The sequence below is a fragment of the Gossypium hirsutum genome, chromosome D09 (genome assembly GCF_007990345.1).
Source record: "Gossypium hirsutum isolate 1008001.06 chromosome D09, Gossypium_hirsutum_v2.1, whole genome shotgun sequence".
Taxonomy (NCBI): Eukaryota; Viridiplantae; Streptophyta; class Magnoliopsida; order Malvales; family Malvaceae; genus Gossypium; species Gossypium hirsutum.
Genome location: NC_053445.1, coordinates 39,249,286 through 39,272,981, shown reverse-complemented (window position 1 = coordinate 39,272,981; position 23,696 = coordinate 39,249,286). Strand labels below are relative to the sequence as shown.

At 33.3% G+C, this 23,696-nt stretch overlaps 3 protein-coding genes across 7 annotated transcripts; 2 read left to right on the top strand and 1 right to left on the bottom strand.

Moving 5' to 3' along the window:
* The first annotated feature begins 1,496 nt into the window (after positions 1-1,496).
* Positions 1,497-1,961, top strand: LOC107892559 (E3 ubiquitin-protein ligase RNF181 homolog). The gene has a single exon (XM_016817628.1). The coding sequence runs from the start codon at positions 1,497-1,499 to the stop codon at positions 1,959-1,961; it is 465 nt and encodes a 154-aa protein (XP_016673117.1).
* A 2,175-nt stretch (positions 1,962-4,136) lies between these two features.
* LOC107891493 (general transcription factor IIH subunit 2) lies at positions 4,137-7,886 on the top strand. 5 transcript variants are annotated; one of them, XM_016816319.2, is made up of 5 exons: positions 4,137-4,520; positions 4,986-5,335; positions 6,166-6,627; positions 6,909-7,284; positions 7,547-7,886. In XM_016816319.2, exons 2-5 carry the CDS (start codon positions 5,057-5,059, stop codon positions 7,669-7,671), a joined length of 1,242 nt encoding a protein of 413 aa, XP_016671808.1. In that variant the 5' UTR covers positions 4,137-4,520; positions 4,986-5,056; the 3' UTR covers positions 7,672-7,886. The 5 variants fall into 5 exon arrangements, with proteins under 5 accessions (XP_016671808.1, XP_016671810.1, XP_016671809.1 ...); XM_016816321.2 differs by having other exon boundaries at positions 4,206-4,520; positions 7,534-7,886; XM_016816320.2 differs by having other exon boundaries at positions 4,222-4,520; positions 4,996-5,335.
* Positions 7,887-11,410: 3,524 nt separating this feature from the next.
* On the bottom strand, positions 11,411-14,748 carry LOC107891494 (uncharacterized). Its single transcript, XM_016816322.2, has 3 exons — positions 13,965-14,748; positions 12,087-12,859; positions 11,411-11,876 (listed from the first exon to the last, which is right to left on the bottom strand). Exons 1-3 carry the CDS (start codon positions 14,691-14,693, stop codon positions 11,759-11,761), a joined length of 1,620 nt encoding a protein of 539 aa, XP_016671811.2. The 5' UTR covers positions 14,694-14,748; the 3' UTR covers positions 11,411-11,758.
* Positions 14,749-23,696: the final 8,948 nt, after the last annotated feature.

The following is a 23,696-nucleotide window of genomic DNA, read 5'->3' as shown; positions in this document are numbered from 1 at the left end:
CTGACAAGAATAGCCCACTACACACTGAGCAATGTATGACAAAAAACTCAATTTCTATAAAGGATTTCTGTAGTAATACTTTATAGAATAATCTAATAATATTAGAAAATGAAGGAAGGAAAGAAAGAATATTAGAATTTGTTGGTGTGATTTCCAAATGAAATCTCATTCCTATTTATAGGAATTTTCATGTCTCTTCATAAAGACATTTTTCAATAGGTGTCATTCTGAATAATAATGTCTTTAAAATAAACACATAATTATTCATTTAATATTATAACTATTCAAATAATATTATTTAAATAGTTATAATTTTTTTTCAAAAAATCAAATAATATAACTTTTGATTAATTACACCCATTCATTTATAGTTATTGGGACACTATAAATATTTGAAAATGTTCCAACAAAAAATTGTGTTTCAAATATTAGATTTTGGTTGGACTAGTAGGTAGGCAATGGACCACTATGAAAGCTAATTCAATCTAATAGTTTTGTGCCAGAAAGGTTTCAGATTTTATTGATGCTTCAAGGAATTGGAATTTATTTGTGGCCCAGCATGCTCACTTGATTGACGTTTTGCTGGAAATTAAGGCCACTTTGTTGCCATAGTTCCAAGTTATCGATGACTCCTTTTGCTGGGGATATGAAAGCAATGAAGATTCAAAGTGGTGTCTGCTTACTCAATGCTTGTTGATCTTGATCGAGATATGCATATGGGGAGAAGATGGGATTGGATTCGGTCTTTGCAGTGCCGTGAACGCATCCAATTCTTCATTTGGCTTGTCATGCGGGATAAACTAAACTAGAATAAGGTGCGTGCTCATAAAGATATGACTGCAAATGCAAGTCACTTTGAAGCCTGGGCGGCTGCATTTTCTAGCAGTCATACAAATAAAATTGGTTAAAATAAGTTTTCAGTCCCTGTACTTTTAGTTTTGTACTTTAAAAATTAAAAATTCAATCTTTTTATTTTTCAATTTAAAAATTTTAGGCTAATCATTACTTTGTCGGCAGTTTTTGTCAGCATTTATCAATTTAATATATTTTTTTTGTTAATCATATACCATGTTATGTGAGAATAGCCTAATTAATATGCTAGACAAATTTTAACAAAAAAAAATACTAACAATATAAGTGATTGGACTGAGATTTTCAAAACTATAAAAGTAAAAAGACTTAATTTTCAACTTTCTTCGATGCAAAGACTAAATCTTAAATTTGATAAAAGTGTAGGAACTAACACCATATTTTAACCAATAAAATTCCCTCTTTTTTTCTTTTACAATCATATAATGATTTAAAAAAAAAACACCAGGCAAAGTCGGTTTAAGCCAACGCGGTTGCCAAATCTAATAAATACATGTTCTTTCTAAACCATTCCGATTTGTCTCAATCATTCGTTCATTCCTCTTAATTTGTTTCTTCTTCCACCTTAAGCAGAGGAAAAACCAATCGTGGTTTACGTATCGATTTTAGATTAGAGGGTGGGCGGCATGGATAGGGTGAAACAAATAGCGAGCCTTGAAGCAGAAACCCTGAACAGATTAAGCAACTGGGGACGATACTCAACTTCGGATGACCCAACAAGAACGGGGAAGGTGGAGTTCATGAGGTGCGACGACATGAGAACGGAGGTGGCCATGAGGAGGGCTCGTGAGACCAACCGAGACTTGGAAACGACGTTAATGGAAGTCCAGCTGGAGGTGAATATTGAACTCGCCAAACTCTTGTCGGAAACAATCCACCCTGACTTTGCTGGAACAAATGGGGTGGAAATAGAAGAGGAAGATGGCCATGTTTGTGGGATTTGTGTACAGTATATGGAGAAAGGAGAGGAAGCAAGAGGCATGAGAGTGTGCGGCCATATGTTCCATGATTATTGCATTTTCGAGTGGGTTAAGAGGAAACCAAATTGCCCACTCTGTCGATGCCCAATCCATACTAACACCAAACACTAAATACATTTAATATTTACAATTTTGACTTTGTACCATCTCTGTATTCCATTTCCTCTCGTTGGTTCACAAAATATAGTATCACAGAAAACTAGATTTCAACTTCAACGTTTTATGGAAAAGCCCAAATCCTGATTTAATTTTTAATATTCAGAAAAAAGAAAGAAGCATACTTACATAAACATTTCAAGAGGAAAATGAATTTATGAAGATGGGGTGTGGCGGTGGGATGGCTTATTAACATCAAAATTAGGATTTATATAAATTGTTAGAATTTGCAGGATTTTTAAACAAAGTATCGTTAACTACAATGAAATTTAAACCGGATTATTTTACTTCCATCTAGTTTTACCATAAGTTAAAAAAGTGGTAAAATAGCCTTTTTAGCCCTCAATGTTTAAGGTTTTTAATTTGGTCCTTATTCTTTAAAACTAAAAAATTAAAAAATATTTTTTTCATACTATATCAAAAAAAGTATATTATTTTTATAAAAATTCAAAATGTATGAAAAAAAAACCCTTTAACATTCAAAAATAAAATATAAAATATTTTTTAAATCATTTGATTTTTTTTTCAAATTATTAAAAATAAAAAGTTTCAAAAATTCAAAAAATATATTATTAAGAAGTGTTAATGAGCCGTGTAACCCAATTAGCCCAATCAGCTTGTCTAGTTTTAGGATGGACTTGGGCTTACATTTTTAAGGTTGGGCTTTGATAACTTTGCCGTTTTATTATTTAAAATAATAAAAATATAAAAATTTATATCAATATTAATTTTTATAATTAAATTTAAATATAATTTGTTATTATTTTTAAACAGTGAAATGGTCCATTTGGGCGAAAATGAACTCAAAGTTGGAAATTTTCTTAAATCCGGGCCTTGACCTAGCTTCACCCTTATCGCCTCTAATGGTAATAAGGTCTCTCCAAAAAATAATGTTATAATAAACTTGACTTTAACAAAATAATTTTAATGTGTTAACAGTTGGATATAAAATTTGAAATCTAAAAAGTAAGACTAAATTCCCAATAAATAAAAGTACATGGAATAAATTTAAAATTTACAAAGAATAAAGGGGCTAAACTAGTATAAAATATTAATATTTTAAAGGTAAACTACACTCTAGTAAGGTTGAGCAAGAAAAATCGAAAATCGACCCAAACCGAGGTGTTTGGATGGTTTATGAAATGGAAGTTTAAAAATTGCGGTTACCCAAAATCGAACTAATTTTTATTTTTTATTTAATTTATAATTGATTTTAAACTTTTAAGATATAAAAATAAATATTTTATATTTAAAATAGTGAAATTAATTTTAAAGTTCTTGAAAACTTATTGCATTTTACAAATATTTATGAATTTTTTTGAAATTTTATTAAATAATATTTAAAAGCTATAAAACAAATCTCATTTTGCCAAAATAAGTCTAAAATCTAAAACCAAAAATTAATATGAAAAATCGAAAATCGAATCAAGCCAAACCGAATTATGATGGAAGGTTAACAATTTAAAAAAAAAAAACCTACCGAACCGAGCTGATATCATCTCTACACCCAAGTTCATGAGATTATTAGTAAGATTAAATTTTGATCACTTAACTTTAAAAAATTATAAAATAGCCACTAAACTATTTGAAAGTTTTCATTTAAGTCATTGAACTATTTGAAAGTTTTTATTTAAGTCATTGGGTTATTATTTAAGAAAAAAAATCTAGCTAACGAACTCCAAGTGACGATTTGACAATCAATATGGTGGATTAATGCCCATCGACGAGTAGAAAAATATGTTGGAAAAATATGGACATCACATATATAATAAGAATAATTTACTATTTTAAAAGGGTATTCTAAATTAAAATTGATCTAATTTGATTAAGATTTATTGCGTTTCAATAATTAAATAAAGTATGAGCCGAATATAGTAGATAGTCTAATAACTAATTTCTGATTGATAATGGGCTAACTAAAAATTCGGGTTAATGTGTAAAAGTTATATGTTAGGTTAGGTCCTCGAATTATATATTGGTAATTTTTCTACCATCTTTAGATAAAAGAGAGTTACATCCTCTAAAATATTTGTATGTTAATTTAAAAGATCAAAACCGTAAAATTTTAAGACTCAAAATATCAATAAATTCAAATAAATTTATTAGACGGAGATGGTATTGATTTATTCACTCGTGATATTATCGGATCGAATAGGTCAAAACCCGTTTCATCCTCCCTAACAAAAACTCAACTCTCCCCATCCCCATCCATATTGCATGATTTCATAAGCTTATTTCCGGTTAAACAAATTCACCCTAAAATAAAATTATTTGTCTAGTTCAATAGTCAGAGCTTAACATTTTGGTCGTGGGTTCGAGCACCGTGGCCGGCATAGGTTTTTCTTTTCGTTTTTGGTAGCGAAATCAGTAACAGTACTTCTATTTTCTACTTTTTCTAAAAAAGGACCCCGAAAGTTTCATGTTATATAAGTAGTAAAGAACAAGCATTGACACTCTTTGTTCTGGTTTTAATTCACTTCAGCTCCTAATTTTCAAGTTTTCTGGAAAATCCAGGTGATTCTTTACTCCCTCTCTTTAAGAAAAGAAAGATTAATCTTTTATTTAGCTTTTTTTCTAAATGTTTTCGTTTTTATTTTCTAATAGTATTTTTGTGCTTATAGAACTATTGGCTTTTTCTCCCTTTAATTTGATTCTAAACTTATCCCATCAAATGGGTTGTCTCAAATCCCATTCTATTAATCAAAATCTGCATACCCTTTTTTCTATTTTAGTTCACCCATTTCCTCAAACAGTTGCTTTGCATTCTCATTGTGAATTTCCCTTTTTTTGTATAAACTAGAAAATAACATTTTTGAAGATTTAGACATTTTTTATTTTAATCACGAACGGTATTGGTTTTTATTGTTTATGTCGTTATGTTACAAATGGTTTTGAAGTTTTCAGATTGTTGAATATATTTGTTTGTTTAATTCGCCCTTTTTATATTAAGATTTGTTGCTAAAATGTCGTGATTTCTAGGACACTGCAGATTGGTAGAACCTAACCTAACCAAGGTGTACGAAGCGTTTGCATTGTTGGCTTAAGGAAGAATGAATAATGGAGCGGGAAGACGGATCAATGGTGCAGCGGAAGAGGATGATGATGAAGATGACGTGAATGGGGATCTTGATGCGTGGGAGAGAACTTACACTGATGAGAGGTCATGGGAATCTTTGCAAGAGGACGAATCGGGGATGCTTCGCCCCATTGACAACCAGGCCCTTTATCATTCACAGTATCGCCGGCGCCTTCGTTCCCTTTCGTCCACTGCTGCTCGGATACAAAAGGGTCTCATTCGTTATCTATACATTGTTATCGATCTTTCTCGGGTACCATTTTTCACCGCTTATTCACTGTAGTTTAAGATTTTGCTTGTTAGACTAAATATGCCGTTATTTGGTAAAGACCAATGATTTTGGTCTAGAATACTTACTTTTGAAGCAGAACAATCAAGTTTGATAAGCAATCTTATCTAGGTTTGATTTGGTTACTTCTAGTAATTGAGTTTCACAATCATGAGTCTATGATATGTTTTGCCTATAACTTGATCACTCCTCTTTGTTCACATAGAGAAAAAGCCAAGAAGACTTTTTATGGTATTTTTTGTTGAAGTTTCTCATGGTAGTATTACTTGCATGTGTTAAGCAATTTGCCTGTTTGATTTCCTTAAAGCGATACATTCCTATCAAAGTTCTTCACTTGAAAACCAATCCACTATCTGCTTTATGTCTCTGTAATATCTTATTTGGTAAGGTTCTATCTATTTTTATTTTGTCTTGATTGTTCGTCCTGCATCTTAATAAAATACAATTGATGTATATCCCCTTTAGGTAAATATGGTTGAGGTTTTCATAGAACTGGAACCCTTCATTGAACTTATTATATCACTTAAGCTTTGTTTGGTACGAAGGATGGAAAAGAGGTAGGATAGAAAATTTGTCAATCTAATGGTTAAGTTACAAAGTAGGAAAGTGATTGTGAATCTTGGCCTTTTGATTAATAAATTTTCCATCTTCACTCTTTTCCATCCTCCATACCAAGCAAGGCTTTAAGGTCCAATGAAAATTTGTTATTCTGATCCAACCATTTAGAAGTAAAAAATAGTTGAAATTTCTTGATTGTTTACATGAACAACTGATTTTGTTTTTACTGTATTTAGGCAGCTTCAGAGATGGATTTCCGACCAAGTCGAATTGCTGTCATTGCAAAACATGTTGAGACTTTCATCCGGGAGTTCTTTTACCAGAATCCTCTTAGTCAAGTTGGTATTGTGACTATAAAAGATGGGGTTGCTCACTGCTTAACAGATATTGGTGGTAGTCCCGAGTCTCATATCAACGCTTTGATGAAGAAGTTAGAATGTTCAGGTGATTCCTCCTTACAGAATGCATTGGATCTTGTAGATGGGTATCTGAATCAAATTCCATCATATGGTCATCGTGAAGTTCTCATATTATATTCTGCTCTCAGTACTTGTGATCCTGGAGATATAATGGACACCATTCAGAAATGTAGGAAATCTAAAATAAGATGTTCAGTTATTGGCCTCGCTGCAGAAATGTTTATATGCAAACATCTTTGCCAGGAAACAGGAGGAACGTACTCTGTTGCACTGGATGAGGTAAGAGAGACAGTAGGCATTGATTGACCATATTAAACTGAACTGATGTAAACTCATGTTTATATCCAAGGGACCTTTGTCTTAGAAAAGCTACCCCTATATCTTCTAAAATGTTCTATATAGCACGTTGTTCTTGAAAGTTTTCTTTCTTTGCATTTGTTGTTTTTTATTTTGCTTTTGGAAGGTGGGGAACTGGAGTTGTTGATTCTTTTTATGTATTTTCAGTCGACTTGTAAAAGATGGAAAATGAAAAATCTCTCTTATGTGTTTTTCTTGTGCAGTCCCACTTTAAAGAGCTAATATTGGAACATGCACCACCACCACCGGCCATAGCGGAATTTGCAGTTGCTAATTTGATCAAGATGGGATTCCCACAAAGAGCAGCTGAGGGTTCTATATCGATTTGTTCATGTCATAAAGAAGCTAAGGTAGGTGCAGGTTACACTTGTCCAAGATGCAAAGCCCATGCATGTGAGCTTCCTACCGAATGCTGTGTCTGCGGGTTGACACTCGTGTCTTCACCCCATTTGGCTAGATCATATCATCATCTCTTTCCAATAGCACCATTTGACGAGGTGACCTCATCTCATTTAAACAATCCAAACTGCAAACTGCAAAGAAATTGTTTCGGGTGCCAACAAAGCCTCCTTGATCCGGGTAAGTGGTGATAAGGAATGAGTACGTGCTGGTTTTATAATACTAATCTGCTTTGACATTTTATTAAATGCTAAAAGTATTGAAATTGCATGTGTGATAGTGTATGTTACATTTTAAGGTAGACTGCATGAACTAACCAAACTAAATCACGGATTATGCAGTTATGTTTGTTTGACCTTGTAATATGTCATTGTTCTTTCCTCCTGTCTTTGATTTTATTTGAGAATTGTCCTTCTTGATGCTTGCCAGTTTTTGGTCTCAGGAAACAAACCCGGGCCTGCCGTTGTGTGCCCGAAGTGCAAACGGTACTTCTGCCTGGATTGTGACATTTACATTCATGAGAGTTTGCACAATTGTCCCGGTTGTGACAGCTTGAGGCATTCCTAGGCAATCATTGCAAATGAAGACTAGGAATTACTTTTGCTGTGGAAACTCAATGATGTCATATGCTACTTCCTATTTCCGAATTTTACAAGTTTGAAAGCCGGATTTTATTACTTTTGTGACATATCATATAGATAACTTTGCTACATGATTTTCATTTGCTGAAAATTCTACATTTCCCATGTTTTAATAGAATGCGACCTGCTGATATGCATCAACTACTGCTAGTGACAACCCTGTTGTGATGCATCGAAATTAGATGGAATATGTAGAGACAACAGACATGCACGTACAAGGTCACCATTTAAGAAAAGAAATCAGCAGTAGCCAATTTTTCAAGACCGTACAACATCTTCCTTGCAGTCAAATTTCTTCGTCAGTGATCATAAAATTAATACGTTGATTAAAGGAGCTATGAAATGGTAATGCAGTGGTCATGGAACCTATAACAAACTAGAAGAAGTCTAATGCCCTATACTTGTCACGAGATTAGAACTTTAGTCTTGTAGTCCGTGTGCCTTTAGGTAATTTTTTGGGTTTAAATCCGCATAAGTTAGCCTAACTCTCGCAAAGTGAATTTACAATAGAATTTCTCCAAGTCATTGAATATAAAGTGGAAGCAATTCAAAGACAAAAGAGCAATGAGAGGATAGAAAATTTACAAGAAAGCAAAAACGCATTAAGTGTTTGAGTAAATGAACTCAATAGTATTCAATTACTTTATAATTGAGTGATCACAAATTAGGGAGGGCCCTTATTTATAGTTGAGCTTTCTCAGATTCAATGGTACAGTTTACTTTAAATCTATGGTCGAGATTAAAATCTATCTACAATTTTTATTCTTAATGGATTTACACAATCCTTTAAGATTACATAATCAAATCTTCTAAGATTACACATCTTCTAAGATAAGTTTTCACATTTACCATGGTAGTCTTAATTTTCTTTAAGTGTTTCACTTGGCCACTAAGGCTTCAAGTGAATGAGTTTCTCCACATGTTCCATGAATCAAGTCAGTTCAAGTGAGTTGAATAAGCTCCATTTAATCAATTGACCTCCATGGGACGTTTTGAGCGAATTAGTCACGATCTTTGATTTGTAGCCTATGACATTCTTCCCCACATATTCTCGCAATACCCTCATTGCATTATCAAAATGACACTATTTTGATTCGTCTTCGAACTATCTACATGCCTTGGCCGATTCTTGACTAGTCTTTCTATCAAGTAGTTCCACCCCTCGAAACCTTTGCCTTGGCTTTTTTTGTCGCCTAACTTCAATCGTTTCGCTCATTGGTGCATCTTGTTTGCAAGAGCCCACCACTCTTACTTGTATTGTGACTTGCCTTGATCAAAATCCTCTTGATCCTTACAAATAAGCTTCGGCGTACCCACATTGAACACTGGGTTAACCTTGAGTATTCCCGCCAACTTTGATTTGTAAGTCCTTCGACTTACTCGCTTCAGAACTCTAAAAGGCACGTTGTGTCCTTTCTAAGCCAATGGCAAGTCGAAATAAAAAAAAAACACTAGATAAGTGTTTGAGATGTAACTCGCTCGTTGCATTTACTCATTTCAACTGTTCAGTTTGCAACACTACTTACCCCTAAAATTTTGATGCACAAGCCACCTCTCTCATTGGTGGTAGCCCTATTGATAACTCAACAGGCTCTACATTGGTTTTTCGCTTCTCTAGCATTTCCAAGGGGTCTCCGTAGCACTCCGATTTACCAAGTCAATGTTCTTACCACACAGAACATCCTTAGTTAGTTGGATTGTCGACAATATCTTAGTTTCACCTCTCATGTCTCGACTCACCGACACAACATATTGTTTACGTCGAGTATCCAAGATACAGATGCAATCAACAAAAGGCACCAATAGAACATTAATCCAATCAAGGAAATTTAAGCCAAACACGAAGTCATAATCATCTAAATGATTTACCTCGAAATCTTCTTTGTCTTTCCACTCGCTGATTTGTAGCTCCACTCTTTGTGTTACTCTTATAGTTGAGACCTCTTTGTAATTTACCATTTTGATCTTTTTGGTCGATTTGCTAACCAAGAGACCAAATTTACCCACGACTTTTTCTTATATGAATAAGTCTGATGCCCCTGCATCAAGAAGAGCATTCTTTCAACCTGTGATGTTGATGTCCACAAACATCAACCATTTCTACTTGTGATCCTTATTCGCTTTAACATAATCGAATATCATTGATTCAAGCTTTAAAGCCTTCTTCTTTGGCTCTGCTTCATCTTCTTTAGTGACCATAGACAACTTAGATTGCTCTGGATAGTCTTGCTATGCAAACCACAACATAAGAAGCATTTCACTGGCTTCTTCTCATTTCCTTTAACCCTCTTAACTTCGACAAAACTCACGATCAAACCAAGCTTCATGGACATTTTTTCTGGCTTATTATCCCCTTTAATAGCAAAAATAGGGATCATTTTGGATAGTCTCTTACCATATGCGGACCGCTATATAAGAAGCATAGTATCTCACTTTTCTTTTCTTTCAGGTTGTTGGGTTTCCTTTTACCATTTTGTGGTTTTTCATTGCCACAATTATTGTCGCTATACTCAACTTGTCCTTCATCTTCCCCACCATTTCCCTTCTCATTGGGCTTGGAAGACTCGAACTTGTCTTTACTCAGAACAAGTTCGATCAAGAACTCTACCACGATCATGGCTTTGAACAGTCTTGGACTCCTCGACATTCAAATTCTTGTTTAACCTGCGGCTTCAACCTATCTATAAAAAAGAAGAATGCCTCATTCTCACTCAAATTCATGATTAGGAGCATTAGTTCACTGAACTCATTCACATACTCCTTAATTGTATTGTGTTACGAGGACCAACACAACTTAGCCTTAGCCCCCTTCTCAACAGATTGTGGGTAAACTATTCCTAAACTCTTTTAAAAATTCTTCCCAAGTCCCAATTATGGCCTAACCATGCCTTTCATTTGTGGACTTCCATTACCACCATAAAAGAACAAAATCAGTGAAATATCTAGCCATAGTATTTACCTTAGCATCATCATTGATGTCCACGGCATGGAAGTATTACTCCATCTCCTATAAGAAGTTTTCCACTTACATTGCAGACTTTGCCCCCTAAAAATTCTCTGGTTTGGGGACATCTATCTCTCAGTTTAGTGTTGCACCCAACACTCATTTACCCACAACAACTCGAGACACAACGAGCTCTCCCTCGAGCTCCTTAATTCGTGTGCTCAATGCCCTTGTCGTGGTCTTAGTTTCCTCCTTCAAAGCCCTCACTATGGCTTTGAGAGCATTGTCCCTCACTGTCAGCTTATCCGCGGTGGAATTGAGCACCCCTGGCATCGCTTCCACTTTGGGTAAATATTATATATATTAATTATAATGTAAACATATTAAACATAATTAAAAATGATCTATACTATTATTTACGTCCCTTTAGTGTTACAAGTCAATTAAACACTAACTCAATTAAAAAATTTAGGAAAATATCTTTCTGTAATTAAAATAAATTTTATTATTTAAAAGTACTTTAACCTTCTTATTTATTTAAATAATAATAATAAATTTACATATAATTGAATCTCTTATTACTTATATTTATTTTAAACATGAATTTCACTACTAAATCAAAGCTTTATCTTAATATAATATTTTAACTTCCCATTCCTCCTTTTTTTTTTAAGCTTTAAAAACACTTTGAAATAATATATTGAAAGTCATGAACTCGAAACAACAAAATATGGTTACGACATTTTATCATTTCAAATATAAATACTAAACACTGCTCTAACTCACCTTTCCATCTTTGTTTTCACTACAAAACAGTTGCAAATCTGAAACAGTGACCATAAAAAAGGATTGCTATATTAAAATATGTAGGCAATGTCCCAAAAGAGCCTCTTTCATCAAAGGGTATGACTGTATGCGATACCTATGCAAGAAGTAGAGTCATCAAATTCAGACGATGTGTACCTCCAACACACATCAACCCAAACTAATAGTTTTGAGAAAGGAGGGAAGAACCACAGAAAGTAAGGAATTCATTGTCTTCTCTCTATTTCTACCACGTACGATTACATCATTGCCGCCTTTGTCGATTATGTATAATGTTAGGCTCATCCCATATTGGACAGGAACATGTTGGTTTCTTGTTACGCCACTCCGCTCCACAAGTGTAGCAGAACTCAAATCCACATCTGCACAAATGGTAAAACTTAATTTTGTCATCGTCTTGCTTTAAACAAGGATCAAAGTAAATAATCATCAACAAATCCTCCCTTTCTAACATTCAATCAGATAACATCAGGCAGAGTAGTAAAGAGTAAAGGTGACACTAATCCAAGATTTTAAACCCCACCCCCTTCCCCGACATTACTTATCTTCCATGGAAAAAGAAGAAAAGGTACCTGCAAGTGATGTGATAGCACCCTCCACCAAGTTCAATCACATGTTTGCACTTAATACATTCACGCCATCGTTTTTTAGTAGCAAGAGTGTTCAACATAGCATCTTCTCTAGCAGGATGAGGATTCAATCTTTTGTAATCAATGCAGGTCATATCAAAGTGCCAAGGAACCTTGCAATAGATGCAGAAAAAGCGATGGCATTTTACACATTTTCTGGCCCCAGATTGTTCAGCAACAAGCATTACAGTTCTAGTATATTGTAAGACCTCACTTTTCGACATCAGTGCAGAACACCTTGGAAATGCGCAATAAACTTTCTCTGAAACAGCAATAGAAGCTTCCTTCTTGCGGTTGCTCATGATCTCAACTAATTTAGGATCCAAGAATTTCCCACAGCTATCAATAGTCACCTCAGTATTACAGCCTTCATGAGGACAACTAGCCACCATTGCATTTAGCAATTTGACTTCTACATGCTGCTTCATGCAAGAAAAGCAATATCTGTGAAAGCAACCATCGACAGTGAACATCTGGGTAGCATCAGTATCTTCAAAACATATCATGCAAGTCTCCTTCAAACCCTTGCCATTGCTAGTTTCTACAGGCCAAGTAATCTGAGAGACTATAGCATCTCTTGCTAGCTTGAACACAAAGCTCATATCATTACGTGCCGCAAATGATGGTTGAAAGTAAGTAAATCGCTTTTGTAGAAGAGAGACCTCGTTGACTTTTGTCCCCAACTTGCTCTGTCCAGGTTGCTGTCTGCCTGTAATCTATATTCAGAAATCACAGCATAAACCATTACCATGTAGAGATTAATAAAATCATAAATATAAGTAAAATATGCATGGCAATGGATAATTCCCAAAACATCGCAAACACTACTGGCTTTCCACTAACATTCCTTTCCTTATGGAAAACCAGGGATGACAGTGATAAAATTTAGACTAGCCAAAACAAACTGAGTCACCATTACTTAGCATCCGTAAGAGGTAAATCAAGACAATCATCAAAGGAAGGGAAAAGAAAGAAGAAAATGAGGGGAGAATCAAACAAAGCTAAAAGTGATCATAATTTTCGATTTCTAACCAGGAACTTCTACAAAACCATATACATATAAAACAATTTTTTTAAAAAGAAACTAAACTTTAAAAACAGATATAAATTCAAAGGAGCATTATGGGCGCTAGAACCTTGTATTGCCTCAGGCGCAAGGCACAAAAAGTTGCACATGACAAAGTGAAGGCATTACGTATATTATATCTATAAAACATGCACTTTCCTTGTTGGCCAACATTTCCTTATAGTCCCATGCCAATCGCCTTAAAAAAAAGCATGGGAAGGTAAACCAAATGCACCTAATCAAACAGGCCTCGTCCAAACTTACCTGAATCAAAAACCAATTTGATCACCCAATTGGGTAAGTATCTTTAAATCTAGAAAAGGGGTTCCTCATTTGTTATCTAAGGCTTACGTCTCCAAATAACAATGTCCTTGCCTCATCAACAATCCCATAGCATGACCCATAACGCAACAAGTAATCTATCAAAGCTATGCCAACCAAAACAAAAAGATAAATGACTACCATATATGGTGCTATTGGCTATAATTAATACAATTAGCCATCCCACCATCTTTAATTTTTCTATATAAGAAGCCAACAAAGAATTCATTAGCTATAAAAAAGAAGCATACATATTGAAGCAATCGCACAAACACCAAATACAAAAAAAAAAAAAGCCATAAATGAAATCCCACCACTCAAATGGTTATAAGCCAATGGTAGCATATCAACAACATGCAATTCTTGATACTAAAAAAAACCTAAAAGGATAAACCCATAATAGAAAACTTGAAAAAAAAAAATTGTAAACTTACGAACTGATAAACCAAGAAATCATCAACAAAAAGTGTAACCCTCTTCAAGTCCAAACTCAAAGCCGCATTAAGCCCATGAATCACAGCCTCGACTCCAGCCATTTCACCGGTGATGAACTCTGCACCGTCTAACTTCTTCCTCAATTCCAAGACCAAATTATTCCAAAAATCACAAATGGCAACTCCAACACCCCCCACCGTAACTTTCATCTCCCTTATCCTCTCTTCACTCACCAACCCTTTAACATAAACTCTAAAACCCTCATTTTGGGATTCCACCACGTTCCCATCGTAAGGCCTTTCGTAGTTATCCCCATAGTTGTTCCATTCTTGTTCAGGGACATTCATGATGTACCTAGCGAAGTTTTGGTCGTAAATCGAACGGTTTAGGTCGTTCCTGAATCTCCTCATCTCTTCCTCGCTTTCTTCCCTATCTTTACGTTCCATCTCGAACCTCTCAATGTCTTGGAGCATGAGGGTTACGTAGTCGAAACCCCTGTCCGAAGGAGGGGAAAGAGTGACGTCAAGGGAAGAGGAAGGGTGGTGAACAGAGAGGGAAGCGGAAAAGGCTTCTTGCATTTGGAGTTGGAATGCAAAGTCGAGGTCAGAGTCTAAGGTTTTGGCTTCCATTAGTAGATGACGTTGGAGGGTGAGGACTGATTGGAGGTCATCTTTGTCTTCGTTGTCAGTTTGGGTAGCTTTACCTTTGTCTCGGGAGTGGTTTTCCATGGGGTTCTTTTGTCTTGGGATCAATTTTCTGGGCGAAGTGACGAAAATTTTGTGAGAGGTCGACGGTAGGGTGAAATGAGTCAATATATAGGGAAGTGAAGAGACTCCTTAGAGAGCACGAAACTTATGTGAGAAGGAAGGGATATACCGTCGGTAAATTTCGCGGTAATTAATTGGTAAAAAAAATATAAAAAATATTATTTATTAAATCTATAATCTATCTATATCTATAATAATAATATAAAAAAGAAAAACATATTTTTAAAAAATAAAAATGTTTAAGTATAATAGAAATTAAGATAATTATATATTTAAAAATAATTATAACTTAATCAAAACTGTGATAATTATTATACATTTATAATATAAAACCTTATTTACAAAAGTTTTGATGTAAAAAAAATTATGTTAATTTTATTGATTTAAATAGAGTTATTATTTGAATAGAATTTTAAATATCTTAATTATCACTTAATTAATATATTAAAATTAACTTAGGTTAACCAGCTATTGTTTTGAACAATGTTACTTTGTATTAATTACATAAAGTAAAATTATAGTGTATGTTGAATATGTTAAAAATGTATTAATTATGATTTGTAAATTTTCTATTATAAATATTTGAATTGACAAGTTATTATAGTTTAATTATATTTAATAATTCAAATAAGAAATATTGTTTTACGTTAATTATTGTAATTAAAATAATAAAAATAAAAAATTAATTAAATATTAAACACATGTGACATTGGAAACTAGTGAAATAGCAAAAGTTGTGTGCATTATTAAAAAAGGGTAAACTACACCATTAGTCATTAAATTATGGGTAACTTTTCGTTTTGGTCATTTAACTAAAAAAGTTATAATTTGATCACTGAACTATTTGAAAGTTTCCATTTAAGTCACTAAACCATTCAAAAGTTTTTATTTCAATCACCTGTTGTTAGGGGTTTTTTTTTTAAAGTTCCACCTCCAAGCGATAATTTGACAGTCTATAAGATGGACGGATACCCATCAACGAGTAGAAGAACATACCTTAGATCTAAGTCGATCTGAAGGTCGATGTCAAAGATCAAAGAAGTTTGATTTTGGTTTGTAGATTTGTGACATCTAAGGTTGTTTCTTGAAAACAAAAACTGAACTATAGAAGAGAAGGGAAAGTGAGCTTTCGATTGGTGCAAGTAATCCAAACAAAGAAAGTCATACAACATTGATTTTAACAACCTAGCGACTTAAACGGAAACTTTTGAACAATTCAGTGACCAAATTGTAACTTTTTTTTAATTAAGTGACCAAAACAAAAACTTACCCATAGTTTAGTGACTAATGGTGTAGTTTACCCATTTTTATGGGTAAACTATATCGGTAGTCACTAGACCTACCCATGGGTCAGGCTGGGTTGGGTTCAGGTCGAGCCTCAACAAAATTTTAGGCCCATTTGATAGGCTCGGGCTCGACCCAAAAAAGGGCCTAAAATTTTGCCCAAGTTCGACCTTGATAAAAAATGCTAAAACTTGGGCCCAGACTAGCAGTATTAATTTTTTATAGTATTTTTATATAATTTTTAAATATATATAATACACTAAAAATATTAAAATAAAAGTTTCCTAACAAATTAAAAATAAATTAAAAAAATCTTTATACTTAAATAACACTAGATAGGTGCAATTTAACAAGCAAATGCCTCTAAAATAGTAGCAAAATTAACAATAAAATAAGAGTTATACAATATTCAAATTATAATAACAAAATAATAGCAACATAAGAGTCAAATGACGGTAAAATAGTGAGATATGCAATAGCCCGTTTTTAGTGAAATCAGAACAGTGGTTTTGAAACCACAAATTCGAGTCCAGAAGGAAAATTATTTTAATATTATTTCATGGTCTGCATTATGATAGAAATATCGTATGAAAATTTCGTAAAGAAATTTTATCAGTTACATGTCTAATTAGTTAAAAAGGACCAAATTGCATAAAATGCAAAATTTGAGTTCTATTAGTATAGGTATCAAATAGCTATGGAATTAAAAATTGGAGGTCCTTATATGGAAAATAGACCGTTAAAAGCAGTTAGTAGATAAGTATGATGATTCATCCATGGAAAATTAAATAAAGAAAAGGACTAAATTGGAAAGTAAATGATAAAAAGATGATAAATAATAAAATAAAGAAAAATATCATCATATTATCATATTTCCTAAATTAAAAATATGGAAATCCTAGCTATGGAGACTTGATTTCAAGCAAGTTATTTTGACTCAATTAGATGAGTATTCAAGTCTCGTTTTTAATTATTTTTATATTTTCGAGATCGAAATAACTTAATCTAGCTATCTCGGGGATTAATTTGCAAAGTTATAAAAGTACTAGAGTTTTAACATGGATAAGTATGTATGAATTATGAAGTTTTATGGTAGAAAATGAAAGGTTGTTGATAGATAAACTACTTTTGTAAAGGGAATTTTGATAAAATTATTATCTAGAGACTAAATCGAAAAGATGTAAAATTCATAGAAAAATTATAAATTTTATGAAATACATGGGCTGTTATTGTTATATGTAAAAATCAGCTAGGCTTGGAATAAGGATTAAATTTCATGAATTTCATTTTCCGAGCTTAGGGACAAAATCGTAATTAAATAAAAGTATAGGGGTAAAATGGTCATTTTTTCAAATATGTTAATTAAATTGAATTGAATATGAATTGATGTTAAATTTACTCATATAGATCCAGATAGACCAAATACGGAATTGGATTGAGGAAAAGACAAAGTGTCGGATTAGTAACTTTTATGTACACGAACACTTGTCGAGATAAGTTCGTGTAACTAAATTGTATAATTATATGTTTGAATTGAATGTTATGTATGTGAATTGCGTAATTGTCATGTATGAAATCCAATCACATATCCAACAACGCCTGATAAATATTAAGTCCCGTTTGAATAAATGAAATTTGATAGATACAGGGTTCCCGACTTGGTTGTGGTCCTGTATGTGTTGCGGACACACTACAGCTAGAAAGAGCATCCCGTTATTAACTCTCGTGAGCATCCCAATATTTGGCTCTCATGAGCTTCCTGATATTAGCTTTTCGAAGCATCCCGATTTGGTTGTGATCCTGCATGTGTTGCGGACACACCACAGCTCTTATGAGCGTCCCGTTATATAGCTCTTTGGAGCTTCCCGATTAATGGCTCTTCGGAGCTTCCCGATAATGGCTCGCTTGAACTTCCCAATTATGGCTCTTATGAAGTTCTTGTTATACAGCTCGAATGAGTTTCCCGTTACATGGCTCACATGAGCTTCCCGTTATTTGGTTCGAAAAGAGAGCTTCCCGTTTATGTGCTCACATGAGCATTCCCAAATATGAATTGACGGATTACAATTGTGTGCACTTCGTGTGTACTATCCGTGTATCCATCGATATTTTAAATGATTCAACGGGTAAAGTTTTGACATGAGATAATATGAATCTGAGATGAATTGTTACGAGTATATACTTGAAATACAAGGATATGATTTGTACACGTTTCATGAATACATGAAGTGAAAAGTATATGTATATAGAAATTGATTATTGATGAGCTCATATATGTTTCTTGAAATTCATGTGAATTACATGACTAACAAGCTTGATGAGGATATGTGTTTAGACAATTAGCCAAATTAGTTTGAGCATGTTTATTTGCTTACCTTAAATGTGAAATAATGGTAAGTTAAATTCCATGTTATACGAACTTACTAAGCTTTAAAGCTTATTCTGTTTTATTTCTTCTATTTTATAGTAACTCGGAAGCTCGTTAAGGTTGGAAGCTGGTCGGAGACACATCACACTATCCATCGGCTCAATTCGGTATATATAGTAATTTCATTTTGGTTATAATGACATGTATATGTAAAACTTGACCAATGGTGGCATGTAAAAGTTTGATTGAAAATAGCCATTGGTATGGCTAGTGTTTGATACATTTTAATGAATATATATAAGTATATGGTTTCATCAAATTGATGTGTGAGCATGGGTGTAAGTATGAAAGTGAAAAGAGGATTATATATGCTCATGAGAATTTGGTAAGTAAGTAAATTTGTATACTTGGTTATATGAGGTATTATATCATGCATAAAACTTGAATTTGGTTTGATTTAAATGTTTTGTATTGGCTTGTGAATATGTTTAAGTGTTAATGTAGGTGGAAGACAATTTTGGGTGAGAAATATGACTTGGAAATGGCCCTATTTCGTCCACACTGGCAGAGACACGGGAGTGTGTCTCAACCGTGTGTGACACACGGCGTAGCACATGGGCGTGTGTTTTGGCCGTGTGTCCCCTGCATCATTAACATTCAAAACAAAATGCTCAGAATTGATCACACGGGCGTGTGGCTTGGCCGTGTGACCCCTGCACCTATTTAATGAAAATTTATTATGTTCACACGGCCTAGCACACGGGAACGGATACGGGCTAAACACGATCGTGTGCCCTAATTTGAATGCCTACACGACTTGAGACACGAGCGTGTCTCTTGGCCATGTGGCCAGATGGGCGTGTGTCCCCTACACCTAGGAAAAATTTTGAAATTTCGCGAAAATTTATTTGAATACTCAATTTAGTCCTGACTTGTTTCTAATGGGCATTATGGGCCTCGAGGGCTCATATAATGGACAATAGGATTGAATATGATCGATTAATGGTGTGAATGTTAAATGACATAAAACAACTGTATTTGATCTGAAAATTTTGGTAGTGCTCCGTAACCCTGTACCGGCGACGGATATGGGTTAAAGGTGTTACAAGATAATAGTAAGAAAACAATAGCAAATTTGTAGGAAAACAACAAGAGAACAATATATTTTTTTTCTTTTTACAAATTTGGGCCAGGCCAGGCTGGGCCAGACTCGAGCCAAAAAAGCATTACTCGAGGCCCAATCCATTTTCTAAACAGACCTTTTTTTTTCCCAAGCTCATTTTTTGGGCTTATTTTTTTGTCCAAATACTCCCACTATTCGGGTGGACCTTTGGGTCGGGCCCTAAACCAATGAACAGGTCTAGTAGTCACCCAACTATTAGTAAGTTTCTTTTTTTGGCCATTCAATTATGAAAAATAACGAAATGGTCACCTAATTATTCAATTTTGTCTTTTTTGGACATTAGCCATTAAATGGCTAAATAAAAGATGATGTGATAACTTTTAAAATTGACATAATAGAAACTTTAGCCCTTAACATTTATACATTGTGGCAATTTAGTCTTGGCTTTGAAATTTTTAACCTTCAAAATTGTACGATTCGATTTTGCTTTCATTTGTAACCCTTTCTTCTAAAAAATTGAAAGCAAACAAATTTATCAGCTAAATTTGATCGAAAATATACCAAGAATAAAAACGTCCAACAATCCAATATAATAATTCTCATCTTTTCTCATTCTTTTAAAATTAATTATCAATGTCACAAGAAAAACAAAACTACAAAAAAGGACCAAAATACACAATGTTGAGGGTTGAATTTTTTAGAACCAAGACTAAATTGACACAATGTATAAATTTAAAGGGTTAAAGTTGTTATTATGTCAATTTTAAAAGTTTTGAAGTTATCTTTCTGCTAGTAATTAACAGTTGGTGACCACAAAAATAAAAGTCAAATAATTGGATGATCATTTTGTAACTTTTCGTTGTTGAGTGACTAAAAAGGAAATTTACTAATAGTTGGGTAACTATCAGTATAGTTTATCTTAAAAAAATGGCATAAAGATAAATTTAGCCCCTAACATTTACTCATTTTGTCATTTTGGCCCTTATTATGTATAAAAGTTTTATTCATCAATTAAATAATGCATAGAGTCCCCTTGTATTGCACGTTAGATTGAATTTTGTTCTGTACATTAGATCAAATAACAAATTGGTCATTCTGTTAAAAATTTCACCTGTTTCTACAGTTAATTATGATGTGGTTGATGGAGCACGTAGGAAACAACACGTGACACGCCACGTATACCTTATGCTGACGTGGCACCACATAAGCAAATATTTAAAAATAAGATTTTTTTTAAAATTTAAATAATTATTTGAAAAATTAAATAATTTTTCAATTAATTATTAAAAATTATTAAAAACTATAAGAAATTATAAAAATATTTATAAATTAATAAAAATTATTTAAAATTACAATAAATATTTGAATTACAAATTAATTATCATTATTTGTTACATTGTATTTAAATATCTAATAATTATTATGATGAATTACTATAAACATACAAAATAAATTGAAATGACAAAAACAACTAGAAAATAATGTAATATTTAGTGGAAATGAAAGCTTTTATTTTGAGCAGTTTACCTACATCTTATCCACTCCTAAGTGAACTAATTTGAAAAAATATGTTACACATTTAGAAAAAATAATAATAAACATTAAAGAGACTATGGACAAAGTAAATAATGTGAAATATAGATACTACTCACTGAAAAATAAATTATTGTAACACCTCTTACCTAATCTAAACTATTAACATATTTATTAAGAAATATCACATTAAAATTTTCAATTTCATTCTGTAGCCTTGCTCAGTGCCACTACCAAAGAACTTATACATATACTTTAAGTTAATCAATCTACATGCCATTTTTCTAAACCCAAATTCATATACTAAAAGAGTTTTGAAACTTTGAGAGTTGATGCAATCCTCGTGAAGAAGTACTCATCGTATCTTTTATCTATTTTCTTTCACCTACACGTTTAAAAAAAATGCATTAAGCTACGTGAATAGCTTATTAAGTATCTAATTGAATTCAATAGCTTACCATCCATTCATTTAAACTTAATTAAATCATTTAAGCTAAAATAAATTAAAAAGTTACTTATACTATCTAATAACATTATCTTACTTTAGCCATGCATTTCACTATTCAATTCATAAATCAGTTAATTAAATTCATTATTCATTTCTATCATTTGATTATATAATTTTATACGTGTTCACATGTATCATTAAATCATGAGCATAATTAGAATTTTGGTAACAAACTTCTAGAGTCCTAGGCCAAAACAAAATTCCTGACTTTTAAGGGAACTCTTGACAATAGAACTCCAGATTCCAACTGGCACACCATGTTTTGATTTAGAACATAAGCTAAACAAAACTCCAGAACTCCTTCAACATGTCGGTACCCCAGTTTCACCAACCCTTTTCCCAACCAAACTCTCAACCCCTCATTACACCAAAAAGCATATTACATAACATATATTATATTTGTCATCATTCAAATTATTATATTTAACTTGTATTGATTCTTAAAGCTTATACTAACTTTTATTTATTTTCTGTTTGATACATATGCACATGTAAATTCTTTTCTCTCCTATTTTACTAACATGCTTATATATGTTTATATTCACTATTAAATTCAATATTCATACTAAATAATCATAATCATATTCTACTTCATAAATATATTAAATTATCATACTTACTCACTTGTAAATTTGACATCCATGTCTTACTTCTAGTTAAACATAATTCTTACAATAATTTAACTTAATCATATAACTTCTAAACTTCATTCATCATAGAATATTTTCAAATTGATATATTAGTTATTTCATATTAAATTTAAATACTCAAATATATAAATTAACGTAAGGAAACATAAGTTCAGTTAAGTACTTATTGTTTCCTTCACTTGAATTCAACTCTTTGAATCCAAAGCTTTATTTTTTCTTTTGTCAACTTCTTTCTCTTCATACATAAATACATGAAACATAATCAATATCATGTTTTCAATATAATCTCTACATGATTTCACTTCTAAAGAACATAAAAATCTTGAGAAAATTTTACTTTTAAGGCACATGTTCATTTATAGTGGATCTCTTTGGTCTATTATATTCAGCGGACTGTTAACTGAGTCTCTATTTATTTTCCTTGTACGAGGGTTTCCTACGAAACTTAGCTTTTTGGTGAATACCTCACAATATATTCCTCTTAAAGAGGAATATTCTTGGTAGACATCTCTGACATTCAGTGCATTTTTCCTTGTCGATGGGTTTCAGCTCACTCCTATTCCCCTCATGGTCTAATCGACTTACATCTATCGAGTCCTTATATTATAAAGGCACTCCTATTGACAGACCCTTGACCTTGATCATTGGATAATTCTTCTTTCGTTTGCCTAAACACCAGGCACCTATTAGCGAGTCATTTCTCATGACCTCTTCATGTTGGGTCATCACTCGTTTATCTAGCCAACTATCCTAGTCACTAATTTGGCGGACTACATTCTGCTCTTATTCCCTTGCCTTGGGTGGCGGATTACTCAATGCCCACTCACCATTTCTCGCAATTCCCACTCATTTCACGTGCTTACTTAGTGTCATCCAGACGACTTACCCCATGTCTAAAGTCCTGGCGGACTATCATGGTTGCCATAGTCCAAATATGGTCTTACACCTCATGATCCTCACGTTTTCCTTTCGATGGATTATTCTGTGTTTAACATCCTATTAGACAATCTTGTGTTTAACATCTTGTTAGACTATCTATGATGCCATAGTGTCTTTCAACTATTGTCTTACTTATTTTGTCGTCAATTCCTTTCTTGATGTCATAACATCTTTCAGCTATAGTCTTACACAATATAGTCTCGTGTTTATTGTTCAGACGGACTACACTGGTGGTCATAGTCCAACTATAGTCTTACACCATATGTTTCCCCGTGTTTACTGTCCAGACAGACTACCTTATGCTGTCATAGTCCAACTATGGTCTTACATAATGTAACCCCGTGTTTATCGTCCCAGCAGACTACCAGGATGCCATAGTCCAACTATGGTCTTAGTCCTGTTTACCCTAATGCCATAACGTCTTTCACCTATGATCTTACTCATTATTCTCACAATACCATAGCATCTTTCAGCTATGGTCTTACTCATTGTAAGCCTATAGCCTCCGATCGATCCCATGGTCTCGCCATGATATTCACTCTTCCCATTTTATCCCTTC